This window comes from Plecotus auritus, assembly GCF_963455305.1.
Source record: "Plecotus auritus genome assembly, chromosome: 6".
Classification (NCBI taxonomy): Eukaryota; Metazoa; Chordata; class Mammalia; order Chiroptera; family Vespertilionidae; genus Plecotus; species Plecotus auritus.
In genome coordinates this window covers 106751458-106764791 of record NC_137773.1, presented here as the reverse complement: position 1 = coordinate 106764791, position 13334 = coordinate 106751458, and the positions used below count along the sequence as shown (strand labels likewise).

At 44.2% G+C, this 13334-nt stretch overlaps 1 protein-coding gene across 2 annotated transcripts in view; it reads left to right on the top strand.

Moving 5' to 3' along the window:
- Positions 1–2434: 2434 nt before the first annotated feature.
- The window catches only part of NLRP3 (NLR family pyrin domain containing 3), a gene marked incomplete at its 5' end in the record, with an annotated part of 58163 nt that continues 47263 nt past the window's right edge, over positions 2435–13334 (top strand). For both annotated transcript variants that reach the window (XM_080676672.1, XM_080676673.1), the window contains 4 exons: positions 2435–2711; positions 5717–5821; positions 6241–8011; positions 10415–10585. In XM_080676672.1, the coding sequence (XP_080532798.1) occupies positions 2435–2711; positions 5717–5821; positions 6241–8011; positions 10415–10585 (2324 nt within the window). The remainder of the gene's footprint in view (positions 2712–5716; positions 5822–6240; positions 8012–10414; positions 10586–13334) is intronic.

The window sequence follows — 13334 nt, the reverse complement described above, 5'->3', positions numbered from 1 at the left end:
ATATATTTTTTGCCAACCTGACAAAAAGTAAATGTAATTTTGATTCATTCACATCAGATGGCTATTGTTCTGTTGGCTGCTGTCATTATTTTTTGTTGTTGTTAATCCCCACCTGAAAATGTTTTCTCCATTGCTCTTCAGAGAAGAGTAGACAACCAAGGTATGTGTCCTTGACCAGGAATCAAACCCATGGCTCTTGGGTGCACAGGCTGAAGCTCTAACCACTTAGCAGCACAGGCCAGCGCTGTTGTCATCTTTTAATTTGACAATCTAAGGCAGGGATAGGGGATGTTCAGCCCTCAGGCCATATAAGGCCTGAGAAATCATTTGGTCTGGCCCTATTAGAGGTGAGTTAATTAAATGTTTGACCAAATATAGTAGGCTAATTTTTAAGTTGATGATTTCGTATGGCCCAGGAATGATGTTATAAATATCCAAATGGCCCTTGGCAGGAAAAAGTTTCCCCACCCCTGATCTAAGGGAAAAGAGGTCAGGTATTGCATGTTTTAAAAATTCTTGTGGTTCACCTGTTGGAAATCGCAGGGTGGGATAGACAGGGAGGTCTGCATAGCTGGTGGATCTGAAGATACCTTCTCCCCCTCGCTCCCCCGCTCCCCTGCCCAAATGCATAGGGGATGGACTTGGGTGGATTGTGAGGCCAGAAGTGGAGAGGCAAGGATGGAACTAGAAGAGTGATGAGCATGTTTGAAGTGGAACATTGAACTATAGTCATTATGAATCATGATTTGGCCACTCACTCTGTTAGTATCATTTATGGCTTTGGCTGATTTGCTTTTCCCAACTCAGTTGTATGAAGGGGTCAATCCCAAACAAAGCAACATGTCCATCCATTCAAAACCTAGGAGAGTGAGAGAACTGATTTCTAGTCAGGAAAATTGAGAGCACTGATTCTGTGGGTCACGCTCTCCCTGCATCTTATTCACAATAGCCAAGACATGGGAGCAACCATTAATGAATAAAATCCTGCCATTTGTGACAACATTTATGGAAAATGAAATAAGTCAGTAAGAGAAATAACATATAACTTCACTTATATGTGGAATCTAAAATAGTTGAACTCATAGGTACAGTTTCTGTTATACAAGATGACTAAGTTGTAGAGGTCTATTGCACACAGTGACTGAATCTAACAATATTGTATTGTGTAATTTCTAGTCAGGAAAATTGAGGAAAATTGAAAGCACTGATTCTGTTAGTCATGACAATTGAGTTGGTGAGTTCAATAATGAAAGTCTGTGTCATAGGAAGTGGGTAAAGGGGGAGAAAAAGGGGGAAATCAGCATTAGTGTCAACAGTAAATTTTAAAAAATGTAAAAAAGAAAAAGAAAGTCCATGTGTGATAAAGACTGGAAAAGTGTCCTTGTCTTTTAACCACCTCTTTTACTGTCTTTGATCATTTCTGTTCTTATCTGGCAGAGATAACTAGTTAAATAATGGAGCCAATGGTATCACACCTTTTCAGGCTGTAAAAAGTGCAGATTAGAGGCATGAGCTCAGAAATCTATGAGTCCAGTCTCAATTCTGACTTTGTCCCTTTGTCTTCATCTTTCTGACTTGGTCTCCACTCCTATCAAATGGGGCGAGGTATACATGCACCTCATAGGGCTTTGTGCAGGGGAGATGGGAGGAAGCATCAGAGCCATGCCTAGCCCATGAGACAATCAGTGTGAGTTACACTAATTATGATCACATTTTACAGGAGACATTAAAGAGATGTATGTTCATTGTTCCCCTTTGCACTCAAATTCCGTCTCACTGAAGTTTTTCTCCATCAGTGGGTTGTCAGAAGGACAGTCTCAGACCATGCCTTTCTCCTCCCACTGTGCACTCTCTCATCTCTCCAGTATTTCCTTAATTACTCATTTTTGGGTCTCTTTTTGCTCCCCATCCATCTTTCTTCAGGTCAACAGAGAAACAAGGAACCAGAGTCCTTCTGTTAGAAGGAACTCAAGAACCATTTTTTTCACTCTGTCATTTTATAGATGAGGAGACTGAAGTTTGCCCAAGATTGTAGCCCAGTTTTCAGTGTGACCCACACTCTCCTGGTGACCCACAGAGGTGGTGCCATGATGCAGTCCTGGGCGTCCACTACTGTGCTGGTGCAACTGTATTTGTGGATCTAATTATTGTTTCTCTCTACAGGGATGCCTTTCTTCTATGGCTCAGGACACTCTTGAGTTGAGCCAAGAGCAAAATTGTCTGGTAGGTATTAGGCTTATTTTTTCAAAACTTCAGATGGAATTCATTATAGTTCAGTGACATATTTTTCCTTTCTGTCTTCCTACTTTTTGATCATTTAGTTCTCCCTGAGGGTAAACTTTGAAAGAGACTTGCCTTACCCATATGCTGTTTTCACCCCTCTTTCCCAGTGTGGACCTATGCCCCAAGGCCCTGACCAGGGCTTCAGACAAGCATGGCCAGTGTCCGCTGCAAGCTGGCCCACTACCTGGAGGATCTGGAGGACATGGACTTGAAGAAGTTCAAGATGCACTTAGAAGACTATCCTCCTCAGAAGGGCTGCATCGCACTCCCCCGGGGTCAGACGGAGAAAGCAGATCCTGTGGATCTAGCCACCCTTATGATTGACTTCAATGGGGAGGAGAAGGCATGGGCCATGGCAGTCTGGATTTTTGCTGCAATCAACAGGAGAGACCTTTATGAGAAAGCCAAGAGGGATGAGCCAGAGTGGGGTGAGTAGAGGAAGACAGTAACTGTTTTAATTGTGATAAGATATACACAGAATATAAAATTTACCATCTTAACCTTCTTTAAGTGTATGTTTCTTTATATTCAACACATTCATGTTGCTATCCAATCAATTGACAGAATTCTTTTTCATCTTGCAAAATGCTATACCCATTAAACAATTATTCATCCCCTTCCCTCAGCTCCTGGCATCCACCACCTACTTTCTGTCTCTATGAATTTGACTCCTCGAGGTACCTTTTATTAGTGGCAGAATTTGTCACCCAGGCTATCACATATGACAATATTTCATTCCTTTTGAAGGCAGAGTAATATTCCATGGTATGTCTATACCTTGGGATATAGTCCTAGAGGTGGGATTACTTATCAATGGGCATTCAGATTGCTTCTAGCTTTGCATTATTGTGAATAATGCTGCTATGAATGTGGGTGTACAAATTTCAATTCTTTGGGTATATGCCCAGAAGTGGAATTACTCAATTATATGGTAATTTTATGTTTCATTTTGTTGAAGAACTGTCATACTGTTTTCCATAGTGCCTGCACCACTTTATACTTCCACCAGCAGTGCACAAAGGTTAGAATTTCTCCATATTATCACCACACTTATTTTATATTTTATTTAATAGTAGCTAAGTTTGGATGTGAGATGCTATCTCATTTTGGTTTTGATTTGCGTTTCCCTATTAGTGATATTGAGTGCATTTTCATGTGCTTGTTGGCATTTAATCTTTGAAGGAATCTCTATTCCTTTTGCCATGTTTTAATTGAGTTGCTTGGTTTTTTGTTGTTGACTTGCAGGAGCTCTTTATATATCCTGGATAATAAGCCCCTATTAGATATATGATTTGCATATATTTTCTCCCATTCCATCCATGGGTTGCCTTTTTACTATGTTAATGGTATCCTTTGATGCATCAAAGTTGATATGTTTGTTTTTTAAATGATTTAATTTATTTTTATTGGCTTCATCCTCTTTCTTCCTCTTGTGATAATGCTATGAGTAGATGGCAGAAAGCAGTTTTCTTTTTTCTAACTCCTTTAGAAATCTAAGTCAGGGCTCATGTACCCCTAGGAAACTTCCCTGATTAGTTCCACTTATCCAAATCTTTTCCATGTCTGAAACTTCCTCCAGGTCTCCATCAAATTCTTTAAGTGTCTGTTTGCATGGCCAACAAGCTCTGGCTCAGGGGCAACCTCTAACCTTAAAGAGCCATGTGTTGTGTGCCGAAAAGCCTCTCTTATAACCATTACTTAGGGCATGTGAAGGGTAAAGTATTCTCTTCTTTCTTGTGGACAGGGTAGGGGTGAGGTTCTTTGGCTTGGTGTTCTGAGCAAGGGAAGAGCACAAGTAGGGCTCAGAGGATGATGATTTTGAGCTAGTGAAAAGGAAGGATATAAATGAACCAGCATATCAGAGGAACCATGGCAAAGCGGGGCAGCAATGTGGGTGTGAGAAGGAAGAGAAAATGACATGGGGGCACGAGGAGGGGTGCATAGCAGTGGGTGTTCTTGTAATAACACAATTATAATTGTGTCAGTACTTACCTACTAAGTAACCAAATTAAAGTTAAATCATCGCTGCAGAAGTAGCTCATTAAGTAGTTTTTATAGATTTTGTTCATTTTTCACAAGAACCCCATGAGGCCAGCACTTTCTAATGAACTTTCAATTTCATTATACTAAGGGCAATAAGCCAGTCACTAAAAGAGAAATACTGTAAGAGTAGGCACAGAAAATGGTGGTTGCCAGGGGCCACAGGGAGAGGGGAATGGAAAATTATTTAATGGGTATAGATTTTCAGTTTTTGCAAGAATTCTGGAATTGACTACCCAACAATGTGAAGTGAGCCTGTAAAAAGTTCTGATTGTCCATGACTATGTCCTCATCAGGTCCAAGGCCAGGATTCAATGCCAGGTGTGCCTTTGGTTCAAGCCTGGCTCTTAACCACTATGACATCTCAGCTTCCATATCTGGGTTTTGAGGTAGAAAAATTATTACTAGAGTTAGAACTTCTTTTGGGGGTGGGGGTGGGAGGAGTGGCTAGAGCAAGCATGTCAAACTCGAGGCTGGTGGGGCCCGCCTGCTGTGAATTTGACATTCTTGGGCTCGAGTTAGGCTTTAAATTGTGGTTTTGGTTTGAGTTAATGTTTGGATTTTGTTTTGTGATCAGGTTACCAATAGCATTTGCATTAGGGGAAGCAGAGGCCTATTAGGAATCCTTCCTGTCCCTCTTGGGTTCCTGCCCACTTAAAGTTATCCACACTGTCTATTTCCCCTGAATTTCTCTTAGGAAATGCCTCTTTGAAATGTGTCATTTAGTGACTGTTTAGATCTGTAGTTCTCAACTGTGGATGCAGGTTGAAGCTTTATAAATGTAATGGTGCCAGACCACACCTCACACGGGTTGAAAATCAGTATTTTTTAAAACTTTGTAGGTGAATCTAAAGTCAGCCAGGATTCTGCACCACTGAGTTAGACATAAACCAGATCGGGATTCTCCCTCTTGAAGACCCAGAATGGGGATTAAGATGAATTCCAGGCACTTAGGGTCAGGGAGGGATGATCCTGCTGGCCCATGGCCATCTTGGGGATGCTGGGGAGCATGGAGATGTCCTCAACACCAGAGCATTGTGGTGGTGGTGGGGGAGGGTTTGGCTGCCAAATACATATGAAGAAAAGAGAAACCTGCCTTCCCCACATGTTTGCCAGGTGTTTTCTAGGCCTGGGAGAGAGATTCTGAGACTGGATTCTGTGGGTACACAATGCTCAGAGGGTGGATCAATGCCATTACTTTGAAATTGGGACGACAAGAATACCCCTGACTGGACCTTTGGCTGCACGCATTTGCAACTCTGAGCTGTGTTTTGGGTTGGCAGATGTCCAGGCAGGTGCCTTTGACCTGAGCCTGGTGTTGGGTCTCAATTACATCACCTTAGGCAGGAGTTTTAGTTTTTGACACTTTGTGTTTTTTTCTTTTTAATTTCAGATAATGCATATGTTTCTGTGGTATGCCGGGAGGAAAGCCTTGAAGAAGAGTGGATGGGATTATTGGGGTTTCTTTCCAGAATCTCTACTTGTAAAAAAAAGGAAGGTAATCATGGGGGTGGTGCTTTCAATTGGGTTTGGAGACATAGTCTGGGAGGCACTGGAAAGCTGGGAAGCTGGTCATCCTCCTAAGTGCTCCTGCTCCTTGTAGCTGAAGATATGGATACATGTTCACCTGGCCTCTTGCCGTCCCCAAACCAAGGAGAGCCATTGAGTGTTTCAGATTTTAAAAGGCATGGCCTGCAGGGAGTAAGACTGAATAAAAAGGATTTTTGGCTGGGGGCAGCACAAAGGCACTTTGCTGTTCTTCTGATAAACTCTGTATAGGAAGATTTATAACCAAGTAGTGGAGAGGAACTGCACCCCATCTCTTAGTTCCAGTCACCACAGGCTTCTGTTGAGACCTCAACTCAGGTGGATGTGCTCAGGCTTCTACCAGAGTCTAACTTTCTGTCTCTGCCATAGATTACTGTAAGAAATACAGAAATCATGTAAGAAGCAGATTCCAGTGTATCAAAGACAGGAATGCCCGTCTGGGTGAGAGCGTGAACCTCAACAAACGCTACACCAGGCTGCGTCTCGTCAAGGAACACCAGAGCCAGCAGGAGAGGGAGCACGAACTCCTGGCAATTGGTAGGACCTTGGCCAAGATGAAAGATGGCCCTATGAGTTCCATGAACTTGGAATTGCTGTTTGATCCTGAGGACCAACACACTGAACCTGTGCACACGGTGGTGTTCCAGGGATCAGCAGGCATTGGGAAAACAATACTGGCCAGGAAGATCATGTTGGATTGGGCATCAGAGAAACTTTACCAGGGCAAGTTTGACTATTTGTTCTACATCCACTGTCGGGAGGTGAGCCTGGGGACACGGAGGAGCCTGGGGGACCTGATGGTCAGCTGCTGCCCTGACCCAAACCCACCCATATGCAAGATTGTGAGGAAGCCTTCCAGGATCCTCTTCCTCATGGATGGCTTTGATGAGCTGCAAGGAGCGTTTGATGAGCACACAGAGGCGTTCTGCACAGACTGGCAGAAGGTGGAGCGGGGAGACATTCTCCTGAGCAGCCTCATAAAAAAGAGGCTGCTTCCTGAGGCCTCGCTGATCATCACCACGAGGCCCGTAGCCCTGGAGAAACTACACCACTTGCTGGACCGCCCGCGGCATGTGGAGATCCTGGGTTTCTCAGAGGCCAAGAAGAAGGAATATTTCTTTAAGTATTTCTCAGATGAGCAGCAAGCCCAGGAAGCCTTTAGGTTGATTCAGGAGAATGAGGTCCTCTTCACCATGTGCTTTATTCCCCTGGTCTGCTGGATCGTGTGCACTGGGCTGAAACAGCAGATGGACAGGGGCAAGAATCTTGCTCAGACATCCAAGACCACAACTGCAGTGTACATCTTCTTTCTCTCCAGTTTGTTGCAATCACAAGCAGGAAGCCAGAAGCACCACGTTTCTGCCAACCTTCGGGGCCTCTGCTCATTGGCTGCAGATGGAATCTGGAACCAGAAAATCTTGTTTGAGGAGGGTGACCTAAGGAACCATGGCCTGCAGAAGGCAGATGTGTCTGCTTTCCTGAGGGTGAATCTATTCCAAAAGGAAGTGGAATGTGAGAAATTCTACAGCTTCATCCACATGACTTTCCAGGAGTTTTTTGCTGCCATGTACTACTTGCTGGAAGAGGAGGAACAGCAGGATGCAAAGAACATGCCACAGAGTCATTCGGAGCTCCCCAACAGAGACATGACAGTTCTTCTTGAAAACTATGGGAAATTTGAAAAAGGGTATCTGATTTTTGTTGTCCGTTTCCTCTTTGGTCTTATAAACCAGGAGAGAACTTCCTACTTGGAGAGAAAACTGAGTTGTAAGATCTCTCAGCAAATCAGGCTGGAGCTGCTGAAGTGGATTGAAGCAAAAGCCAAGGCCAAGACCCTGCAGATGCAGCCCAGCCAGCTGGAGTTGTTCTACTGCTTGTATGAGATGCAGGAGGAGGACTTTGTGCAAAAGGCCATGGGCTACTTCCCCAAAATTGAGATCAATCTCTCCACCAGAATGGACCATGTGGTTTCCTCTTTCTGTATCGAGAACTGTCACAATGTGCAATCCCTTTCCCTGAGGTTGCTCCATAACTCGCCCAAGGAGGAGGAGGAGGATGAGGAGGAAGAGGAAGAGGAAGCTCAACACTCTGATGTGGACCGGTGTGTTGTCCCAGGTCCTCACCTGGCCTCTTCTCATCGGTAAGGAAACCAACTTCAGGCAGGTGGTAGAACATGCCCTCTGCTTTTTAGCCACCTTTTTCTTTGCTCTTGCTCCCTCTCCCCTCTTATCAACTGTCTTTCAAATGCAGTTGCCACAACTATGCAATGCAACCACCATTTCTAGTAGATATCTTCACTGGCAGAGACTGACCAATAGAAGAAGGGTAGCTTGACAAATGGGATGAGAAAAAGCCAATGAAACAATAGAGAACTGAGTAAAAGTGTTTGTAAATTCAAATTGCTTATAATCCATTCGGGGATTCTAGTTCATATTAGTCAGTCAATACCAAAGGGGCAAAATAAGCCCAGTGACTTTGTTCCAGGATCTCAGAGGACAGCGGGCCCTTAGCACTGAACACCAAATGAAGTTTTCTCAGAGTGAAGCCTGAGCCTGCCTTGACGGAGTGGTGGAGATGTGGGTGAGAGGAGTAAAAGATAAAGGGACTTGGGCAGTAGAGTACAGTAAGAACAAGATGTGAATGTGTTTAGGAGACAATGGGGAGGGACACAGCTTTTTTGGGACAAACACGATATGGGGAAATTGAGGAAAATAGGGCTAGAAAGAGAGAGCGTTCCTAGGCCCCACTGTGCTTGCAATCAGCCTATCACCAACAGCACTACATCACAGTCTGTTTACCCACGTGCTGGGGGCGGTGGGGGGTGGGGGCGGGTTGGAAGCCGTGGCTGGTTGGTACAGTGAAGCAGTTGTTACCGACTTCTGAAATCCTTGCATGGAACTGCTACAACCACAGTAGCTATTGGGAGGTGGCCACTCTATGGGTGTGACCTCTGTAGAAGACACTAGACATGGGACAAAATTAAGGAGAAAGTAGGCTGGACACTTTCATCAGCAACAATGAATTTTCAATTCCTGTTCTCTGTCTCTCCAGCACCTTTATTGTGCAGTCATCAAGAACCATCCTCTGGTCCTAATCCCAGTGACTTAAGGTTCAGTTGTGGGGACAGGTAGACTGAGGAAGATGGGCGATGGAAAGAACACTTGCAGAATGCACCTGAAGCACCTGGAAGGGGAACCCCCGACCTGCCAGATGCTAAAGGATGGGGCATGAGAGAGTTGAGTGGGACAGAGGCAGCCCAGACAGAAGATCAGAGGCTCAGGGGGTGGGAGGTGGGAAAGTGGGATATGCTTCCATGGTGGCAAATAGTTTCAAATAGCTAGAAAGAAGATGGGGAAGGTGGAGAGAGAAGGAAGCAGACCTGCTCATTAAAGCCCTAAAAGTAAGACCTGACCAAGAACCCACAGCTGTGAGGAAGGCTCGCAGAGACTCTGAAACACCCAATGAAAGGCCTGACACAGTCTCCAGACCCCAGCTCCCTTCTTCTGAGGGCAGGTGCTTGCTTCATGTGTTCTAGAACCTTCTTGGGACCAGTGGCAGGGGCATCCACTCAGTGCCAGTTAGAGGTGCAGGCCCATGCCTGGTTGGTATGGCTCTGTGGTTGAGCATTAACCCATGGACCAGGAGATCACAGTTTGATTCGCAGTCAGGGCACATGCCCGGGTTGGGGGCTTGATCCCCAGCAGGAGGCAGCCGGTCAATTATTCTCTCTCACCATTGATGTTTCTATCCCTCTCTCCTTCCCCTTCCTCTATCTGAAATCAATAAAAACATGTAAAATATTTTTTTAAAAGAAGTGCAGGCCAAACCCTAGACCTGTGGAGTCAGACTCTGCATTTGAGCAAGAGCTGCACATTGGAATCACCTGAAAAATCTTAGAAATATTGATGCATCTGGTCCTACCACTGAGAGTCTGATGTTATTCCCAGGGTGTGGCTTGGCCTAGGCCAGTGGTCGGCAAACTCATTAGTCAACAGAGCCAAATATCAACAGTACAATGACTGAAATTTCTTTTGAGAGCCAAATATTTTAAACTTAAATTTCTTCTAACACCACTTCTTCAAAATAGACTCACCCAGGCCGTGGTATTTTGTGGAAGGGCCACACTCAAGGGGCCAAAGAGCCGCAGGTGGCTCGCTAGCCGCAGTTTGCCGACCACAGGCCTAGGCAGTGGTTCTCAACTTTTCTAATGCCACGACCCTTTAATACAGTTCTTCATGTTGTGGTGACCCCCAACCATAAAATTATTTTCGTTGCTACTTCATAACTGTAATTTTGCTACTGTTATGAATCGTAATGTAAATATCTGTGTTTTCTGATGGTCTTAGGAGACCCTGCTAACGGTTCTCAACCTGTGGGTCGCAACCCACAGGTTGAGAACTGCTGCTGTAGAACCTTTGATTTGGTGATTTATTTCTTCATCTCTGGGAAGCCATTGTCTCAATGGGTACCAGGCACTCCTGGACCCTTTGCTTGTTTGCTGTTCTTAAAGACTGATTTTCTTCTGCTTTTCCTTCCCGTCTAGATGGGTGAACTGCTATCTCACTTCCAGCATTTGTCGGAGCCTCTTCTCTGTCCTGGGTGCTAACCAGAACCTCACTGAATTGAACCTCAGTGGCAATCCTCTGGGGGATGTAGGGATGAAGGTGTTATGTGAAATGCTCCAGAATCCTGGATGTAACATTCAGAGATTGTGGTAAGAATCTCTCTGTGGTGTGTGTGTGTGTGTGTATGTGTGTGTGTGTGTGTGTGTGTGTGTGTGTGTGTGTGTGTGTGTGTGTGAGAGAGAGAGAGAGAGAGAGAGAGAGAGAGAGAGAGAGAGAGAGAGCTGGAGGAATATCTCAGGGGCCAGATCAGTGGTTTATTAGTTTCTCAGGGCTGCCATAGCAATGTACTACAGACTGAGGAGCTTAAAAAACAGAAATATATATTTTTCACAGTCCTGGGGGCTGTAAGTTTAACATGAAGGTCTGGGCAGGGCTTGTTTCTACTGTGGATTGTTTCCTTGGGTGTAGATGGCATTTTCTCCCCATGTGCTCACATGGTCTTTCTCTGCATGTCTGATCTCTGCTTCTTACAAGGATGATTAGGGCCTACTCTAATGACTTCATTTTAGCTTAATGACCTATTTAAAAAGCCCATCTCCAAATACAGTCACACTCTGAAGTCCTAGTAGTTAAACCTTCAACGTATGAATTTTTTTGTGGGGAGCCCAATTCAACCCATGACAAGTGAGAAGGCAGAATAGATCAGAGTCCAGCTATTTGGGAAGTATTGTATAGAGACTTGGATGAAGGGGAACTGAAAACAAGTCATTTGCTGGTCAAAAAAGACATGACCTTCAAAAGCTTCCATTTCCTCATTGGCCATGCTCATAGATGTGAATCTGAGAGTTTCATCACGTACAATGATGGCTACTGGGCTGGAACCCATCAGGACATTTTGTATAGATCGAATTGTCACAGGAAATTTCTGGTAGTTTTATTCTAAAGTGTTTGTCTTGAGCCCACACATGAATCAGACTGGTGTGCCCTGAGTTGAGCACAGGATGTCTTGGTCATCCCTGCAGCCCTGTTCCATAGCACAGCTGCATTGTTGACAGCCCACCACTCTAAGATGTCTTAGCTTTGTCTCTTGCTCCTCATACCCACCCCATCCCTGATCTTATCAATTTTGCCTACTTTACTACAAGCCATTGTCCACTTTCCTCAGCTTCACTCTACCAGCCCAGATCCAACAACCACAATCACTTCTTTTGGATATTGCAATGGCTTCCAAGATCATCAACTTCCAAGGGCAGGATTTGTGTTTGTCTTGCCATTTTCACTGCAATGCCTTAAGAAGTGTCTTAGCACACATTAGTGCTCAAAAATACACACTGGCCCTGACCGGTGTTCCCAGTGGTTAGAGTCTCTCTCTCTCTCTCTCTCTCTCTCTCTCTCTCTCTCTCATACACACACCCCTTACACTTAAGGGTTGCAGGTTCAATTTCTGATCAAGGGCACGTACATGGGTTGCAGGTTCCATCCTCTGGCCCTGATTGGGACACAAGGGCGGGGGTGGCAATCAATCTATGTGTCTCTCTCACATCGATGTTTCTATCTCTCTTGTCTCTCTCCCCCTCCCCCCTCCCTCCTTTCCATTCTCTGAAAAGCAATGCAAAAATTATCCTCAGGTGGGGACTAACAACCACCACAACAAAATAAATACCTGAAGGAATAGCATGGCTGTTTATTCTCCCTGCATCCACTTTGCCACACTCCAACCCCTTGTCCATACGGAAGTCAGAGGGTTATTTTAAAAATTCTACCTTAATCATGACATTTCACTTGCTTAAGTGCTATCTCTTCACTTTTTAAAAATGGAATACAGTCTTTTTTAATTGATCTTATTGGGGTAAAGTTGGTTAATAAAATTATCTAGGCTTCTGGTGTACAATTCTATAATATATCATCTGTATATTGTATTGTGTGTTCACCATCCCAAGTTAAGTCTCCTTTCATAACTATTTATCCCCCCTACACCCTCTTTTACTTCCTCCAACCCTCTTTCCCTCTGGTAATAACGGTAATGTTGTCTGTTTCCATATTTTGTGGGAGTTTTTGCTTAATCCCTCATCTCTTTTACCTAGGCCTGCAACCCCCCACCCCTCTGATAGCTGTCAATCTGCTCTCTATCTATGAGAGTGTTTCTATTTTGTTTGTTAGTTTATTTTGTTCATTAGAGTCCACATATGAATGAAATCATATGGTTCTTGTCTTTCTCTGACTGGCTATTTCACTTAGCATAAAAATCTCCAGGTCCATCCATGCTGTTGCAAAAGGTAAGGTTCCCTTCTTTTTTGACAGCCACATAGTATTTCATTGTGCAAATGTACCACAACTTTTTTTTAACCAATCATCTACTCATGGGCATTTGGGCTGTTTCCAAATCTTGGCTACTGTAAATGATGCTACAATGAACATACGGGTACATTTCTTTGCTCTATTGATAAATTACAAATCCTTTCTAATCTTTGCCTTGAAGACTCCTTCTTGCCTTGAAGGCTCTGGCTGGGTTTGGCACTTCACCTGCCTCTCTACCCTCATCCCACACTACTATCCCCATTGCCCCTGTGTGATTCTAGGGAGTGAAACATAAATAGGGAGGTGTGAATGATTATGAGTTGCTTTGCAGATAAATACAGATTTAGTTGTCTATTTGCTTCTAATTGGTGTGAAGATGGAAATGTTGTGGAGCGAACGCCAGTGAATGACCACTGGAGAGTCCAGACCAAATTAAAATTTAGGGAGCCTTTATTAGCTGGCCGGCGACTGCTCTGCCTTTCTCCACACAGGGAGTCCAGAGAGCAGCCCCAATCCTTTGTGCAGGACCACTTTTAAGCACATTTACCACATCTTGTTTTTGCAGAGCAAGCAATTTAAGACAAAACAGTTTTTCTTAAG